This window comes from Borostomias antarcticus (assembly GCF_949987555.1).
Source record: "Borostomias antarcticus genome assembly, contig: scaffold_500, whole genome shotgun sequence".
NCBI lineage: Eukaryota > Metazoa > Chordata > Actinopteri > Stomiiformes > Stomiidae > Borostomias > Borostomias antarcticus.
This window is the reverse complement of record NW_028176442.1, coordinates 5,001-11,832: the sequence shown is the minus strand read 5'-3', so window position 1 is coordinate 11,832 and position 6,832 is coordinate 5,001. Positions and strand designations below refer to the sequence as shown.

General features: G+C 49.0%; 1 protein-coding gene across 1 annotated transcript; it reads left to right on the top strand.

The window, feature by feature from the left end:
- Positions 1-271: 271 nt before the first annotated feature.
- LOC311328529 (uncharacterized protein) lies at positions 272-2,412 on the top strand (the record flags this gene model as incomplete). The annotated part of the gene is made up of 2 exons (XM_084462486.1): positions 272-707; positions 1,904-2,412. 2 exons carry the CDS (start codon positions 272-274, stop codon positions 2,410-2,412), a joined length of 945 nt encoding a protein of 314 aa, XP_084318612.1.
- Positions 2,413-6,832: the final 4,420 nt, after the last annotated feature.

Here is a 6,832-nt window from a genome sequence, read left to right as displayed (position 1 = left end):
GATCTGCCGAAGGAGAGGAGAGGAAGAGAGGAGAGGATGCCGTTTGAGAGTATTGGGACGCTGCAGCTCATGTCTCCTCCGGCTTGAAAGGGGTTCCTTGTCCTACCGAGCGAGCATGGAGGGACGGACCCGGGTCTAGCCGAGGATCCAGGAACCACTGGACCGCCGCATGCGCCCCTCTGTGCGTTAAACCGGGCCGGGGAGAGAGAACAACGCGGTTTGGACCAAACCACAGCGGGGTCGAATCCCACGGAGCTCGAATCCCACGACCATGCAGCGGGCGGGCGCAAGGCACAATGGCCTCCCTCCGCTGCGCAACAACAACTCGGTGTCCTCTTGCATCGCATCCCCTCCCCGCGCCTCGACGGGCCCCTACCCGAACGGGACCATCAAGACGGAGCTCATCTGCAAATGGACCGAGCTGCACCGAACCGCCAAGCAAAAGAGCTGCGCGCAAACTTTCGCCTCCATGCCCGAGCTGGTGGACCACGTCACCATGGAGCACGTCGCCGGGCTGGAGTCCCTGAGCCATGTCTGCATGTGGGAGGAATGTCTGCGCGACGGGAAGGCTTTCAAGGCGAAATATAAACTCATCAACCACATCCGAGTGCACACGGGGGAGAAACCCTTCGCCTGCTCCTTCCCCGACTGCGGGAAGATGTTCGCCCGCTCGGAGAACCTGAAGATTCACACACGCACGCACACTGGTATGTTCTTTGGAGAGAGAGAGAGAGAGAGCGAGAGGGAGGGGGAGAGGGGGAGAGAGAGAGAGAGACACTGGTATGTTCTTTGGAGAGAGAGAGAGAGAGAGAGAGAGAGAGACACTGGTATGTTCTTTGGAGAGAGAGAGAGAGAGACACTGGTATGTTCTTTGGAGAGAGAGAGAGAGAGAGAGAGAGAGAGAGAGAGAGGGAGGGGGGGAGAGAGAGAGAGAGAGAGAGAGAGAGAGAGAGAGGGAGGGGGGCACGGAAATGGTCCCCATAGCGACCCATCACAGTAGAGAATGTGGTCGCAGCCTTGGCGAGGCCTTCTCACCGTGTTGGGCTGATGTCTTGATTTAGGCTGACCAGGATCCTGAGATGTGCTTTATTCCATTCTGGAAAGGCGCGTTCCCATAAAGCGCGTTTTAATCCAAATCATCCTCGGCCAGGGGTTAATTATACTTTTTCGGTCATAAAATATGCAGTGTGTGTGTGTGTGAGAAATGTTTAAATGTAGCCTACGCGTTAACCCATCCATGTGGAACTCTAGTGTTTTCATGACCAGCGGTGTTCGACCTCCATGTTTACATAGGCCACGTTCATTTGATGTATAGACTACTTCCTATCACCCCTGTCTGTGCACACTGGTATGAATGTCTGGCCCGGCACGGCCCGGCACGGCCCATGGGCTAGTTGAATGAGCTCTGAGTCCTTGACATGTTATGGTTCTAATATAACAGTTTGTAGACTTGTTGAATATCTTGTATTACCCTATATTAGTCATTTAACATACACTTCCAAAGCAAATGACAATAGCTGAGTGCATTCAATGTACAGAAGTCAAATGTGATATTACTAACCACAACTCAGAAGTGCATCTATTTCTAAACAAGCACCTAAGAGCCTAAACTAAGTGCGAAAGTAAAAGTAATCTTCAAACCAGAAAGTACATCCTGTTTCTCTGTGTGGGGGTCCATACACAGGAAGTGTCGTCCACTCAAGTCAATCTAGTTTGCGGCAGAAACAGATATGAAAATAGCTGATGTTTCCACTAAATGCGACCGAATCAACATAATGTAATCTTCAAAATGTATTCAATCTATAATCGGATCAATTTTTTGTTGTTGATTAATATGCCGTCCCTTCTTAAGTAAACCGAAATGTAACTTTAATTCATTGTCCTCGTCTCTGTTCGTCTCCAGGAGAGAAGCCGTTCCAGTGCGAGTTCTGCGAACGGCGTTTCGCCAACAGCAGCGACCGGAAGAAGCACTCCCAGGTCCACACCAGCTCCAAGCCCTACGACTGCAAGGCCCTCGGCTGTGGCAAGTCCTACACCCACCCCAGCTCCCTCCGCAAACACATGAAAGTCCACATCAAGGCCTCGCCTACCTCCGAGCCGCTCGATCTGAAGATACACTTCGACTCCTCGCCCGGAGGAGGGCCCCGGTCGCCCGTCGACCGCAAGGTCCTGTTCTGCCCCTCACCCAACTCCGGACCCTTGGACCTCTCTCTGTCGGGATTGGTCAGGAACCGAGCGGCCCCTCCCCCCCGGACACAAAGGAGCCTATCGGTGAACCCCCCTCTACCTCAGGTTATGAACATGCAGGAGTGGTACGTGTGTACCAAGGCCGCCGCCCACAGCTACCTCCAGATCCACCCTGACGACATCAAATCAGAGCCTAGCGACGACGAGGATTACAGCAACACGTAACAGTGGGTCTTCCGGCCACCGGGGGCGCTGTAGGCGGAGAACTACGTCGGCGGTACCCACCTGGAGGGGATTCGAACCCCTGGGTCGAAGCCAGGCTGGTTGTGGGGAGTATGTTAGCTCGCCAGCGTAGGTGTTCCGGCCCCGTTTGTCATCAAACCAGCTGTGTTACAATGTCCCGGCACCTCATTGGTCCTGATGTCATGAGAGCAGGTCACAGGTCATCGCCAGGGACCACTTCTCACCCCCCCCCCCCCCCCCCTCACAACAGAACGCGTCAAGCGTTCCTCTCTGCCGTCACCTGAAGGTGAACACAACCATCATTTCATAACGAGCCGGTAGAACGTATCGCCATGTTAGCCTGACGGTTTAGGATGTAGGCCGACATTCTTCTGATGAAGGTTCCCTCAGTGTTCTAGAAGGAACCACCCATACTGTTTTAGAACACTTATTTACAGGACGTTACACCCAACACTGTTCTCTGTAGAATGGACCTGTGGGTTTCTGACTATGAGATCAATCAAATTGGTAAAGGAAAAAAAAGAGTAGAGTAGAAGATTTGGTATGAATTTGACATGAAATATTGTTGACCTGGTGTGAAGCTGTTCCTGACAAGGGCACTGAGGCCATGTTATCTATGCATAGGTGTGTGTGTGTGTGTGTGTGTGCGTGTGTGTGTGAGTGAGAGAGACTGTGTGTGTGTGTGTGTGTGTGTGTGTGTGTGTGAGAGAGCGAGAGAGAGTGAGAGAAAGAGAGAAAGTGAGCAAGAGGACATAAGTCACTTATACTGTTATTATGTTTGTACCAACTTCCATGGTGTCCCTCTAACCTTGCGGTCCCAGTACACTTCCACAAAGACCCAGTACACTTTCACAAAGACCCAGTACACTTCCACAAAGACCCAGTACACTTCCACAAAGACCCAGTACACTTCCACAAAGACCCAGTACACTTTCACAAAGACCCAGTACACTTCCACAAAGACTCAGTACACTTTCCACAAAGACCCAGTACACTTTCCACAAAGACCCAGTACACTTTCCACAAAGACCCAGTACACTTCCACAAAGACCCAGTACACTTTCACAAAGACCCAGTACACTTTCACAAAGACCCAGTACACTTTCCACAAAGACCCAGTACACTTTCCACAAAGACCCAGTACACTTTCCACAAAGACCCAGTACACTTCCACAAAGACCCAGTACACTTTCACAAAGACCCAGTACACTTCCACAAAGACCCAGTACACTTTCACAAAGACCCAGTACACTTTCCACAAAGACCCAGTACACTTTCCACAAAGACCCAGTACACTTCCACAAAGACCCAGTACACTTTCACAAAGACCCAGTACACTTCCACAAAGACCCAGTACATTTTCACGAAGACCCAGTACACTTAGACCCAGTACACTTCCACAAAGACCCAGTACACTTTCACAAAGACCCAGTACACTTCCACAAAGACCCAGTACACTTCCACAAAGACCCAGTACACTTTCACAAAGACCCAGTACACTTAGACCCAGTACACTTTCACAAAGACCCAGTACACTTTCACAAAGACCCAGTACACTTCCACAAAGACCCAGTACACTTAGACCCAGTACACTTTCACAAAGACCCAGTACACTTTCACAAAGACCCAGTACACTTCCACAAAGACCCAGTACCCTTCCACAAAGACCCAGTACACTTAGACCCAGTACACTTTCACAAAGACCCAGTACACTTTCACAAAGACCCAGTACACTTCCACAAAGACCCAGTACCCTTCCACAAAGACCCAGTACACTTAGACCCAGTACACTTTCACAAAGACCCAGTACACTTTCACCCCGCAATCAGAACGATATCTCCACCTGGGGTAACTTGGCTCCGTATGTTGGGATGGAGAAATAGAAGGGATGGAGAGATGGAAGGATGGAGAGATAGAGGGATGGAGAGATAGAAGGGTGTCTCGATGTGTGATTTCTGGGAATGATGGAGGAATGACATGTCAACCTGCAGTGTGACTCCGTAAAGATGCCATAATATCATATCAGTCATGTAGGTTTGGGGGGACCCTTCTCACTGCCTGGTAAATATAGACACATACTTCTGTTACAGTCTGAAAATATGTTCGAGTGAGATGGCAATGCCTCAAACACACGTGCAAACACTGCTCAGCAATTGGACTTATGCGATGCTGACTTTCATGGCACTTCCTGTAACAAATATTGATTATTTTGACAAAAAAGTGGACTGTCCTTTCTACTGCAGGTGTGTAAGACTAAGACGGACAGCAGGCAGCTGGCCTGAGGAGATGTAGACCACGAGGAACTGTGTTGCCATAATGAGATGTGACCGGACTTGAGGTACCGGGGGTGTGCTTGATTTAACTTCACAGGCACTATGGAACCGTTGGAGTGTCCCCAATAGGACAACCTCTGCATTCAAAGCGAGTTAAATCAAGCGCGTCTCAGGTAGTTCCAATTCTGAAAATGTTTATTGTTGGTCTGGATGTGACCCAAGAATAACCTTGTTTACCTTTTGATTGTAATTATTGAGACGTTCGCTCATGGCTGTATTTTTGTTCTGAAGTGATGAGCTAGCTTACATGAGTCTGTTATTGTATTTTATGATCATTTATTGAGTGTTAAAATCTATTTTCCCATCCTTTCATACTGCCTCAATAAATTTTAATATACATATCTTTCTGGTGGTTGATGTCAGTGGATGCATGATTCACATTAAAATGGTAGTGGAGATGAGGTGAGTATTTGTACGGAAGAGCATTAGGGCCAACAGCAGAGTTTTTTTTTTTAGCTTCTGAGTTTAAAGTCAGAAATTCTGACTTTTTTCTCAGAAGTTATTTCTGACTTTTTTTCTCAGAAATTCCGAGTTTTTTTCCTCAGAAATTCTGACTTTAATCTCAGAAGTTATTTCTGACTTTTTTCTCAGAAATTCAGACTTTAAAGTCAGAAATTCTCCGTTTTTTTCTCAGAAATTATGACTTAAATCTCAGAAGTTATTTCTGACTTTTTTCTCAGAAATTCTGGCTTTAAACTCAGAAGCTTAAAAAAATAACAAACTCAGTTGTTGGCCCTAATGCTCTTCCGTAGTATTCGAGTACTAATATTCACAACCGTGCGTGGAGAATGATTCTGTCAGCGGACCCCACGACTGACACGACCAACCTTTCCTGCCAACCTCCCTCTCCTCCCTCTCCTCCCTTTCCTCCCTCTCCTCCCTCTCCTCCCTCTCCTCTCCCTTTTGTCCACCGACGTTGAAAGTGAACAATCCTCGATTCTCTGCTTAGTGTCGGAACACGTGCGTAAAGAGTGGCGCGATCGGCAGGATCAAATGTAACGCGGGGTATAAACACACACACGCGCTCGCGCAGACGCCGGGCCGGATGAAGACGCGCTTCTGAAGCGGAACGCATCGGAGAGATACCGGGACCGTTGTCCCTAACGACGGCGCTGAATAGATTAGGACGGTCCCTTTTGTCGCCGATTTGGTTCACCCCCCATGGTGAGGCGGCCACTCGGATATCTCGCACGCCGGGTGGCTTTGGACACGGTGACTTGGGGACGAGCGGAGGGACTTTCTCAGACTCGGTGACGCCGCTGCGTCCAAAGAAGGCCGTGAGAGGTGAGGGAGTCATGGAGAAAAATGATTAATATTCACTTCCGGGCTTCCAACCGTTCTTAAAAACATCCATCTACATCAAGGCTGTCGAAAGGGCTAATATTATGATAATAGCACGGCTCTATATAAGGTGCACGACCCCACATTGTTCATTCGTGTTCATTCTCTAGTTTGCTAGTTTGAACATCTCTTGTGTTTGTGCTTGTGTGTGTGTGTGTGTGTGTGTGTGTGAGAGAGAGAGAGAGTGTGTGTGTGTGCATGATCATGGTTTCGAGTGTGAACATCTCTTGGGGTGTGTGTATGAGAGAGATGATGGTTTTGAGTTGTGTGTGGACCTTCTCTAGAAGGGGAGCAGAGAATGAGGATTAGATGCTCTGGATCAATATGGCTACGGAACTCATGTCACAATGAATTAGCAGGGGGTGGAGGAGAGAATAGTGTGTGTGTGTGTGTGTGTGTGTGTGTGTGTGTGTGTGTGTGTGTGCGTGTGTGTTTATAAGGGTCTGTGCTAGAGGTTAGCTGAGTAATGCTCATTATTATCCAATACGCCTCGTCAGTGAAAGGAGGAGACGGAGAGACACAAAGGAAGAGAGAGGAGAGACAACGCAGGGTGGATGAGCGCCTTTAGAGACCAGTCAACCATACCACTCCTCTGATCTGAGGGGGGGGGGGGGGGGGGGGGGGGGGAGAGAGAGAGGGGAAATGAGAAAGGGAGGGGGGGGAGGGGAAGAGAGGACTAATGAAGGATTGCACACAGGTAGGCACGATCAGGGTTGGATGATATCCCA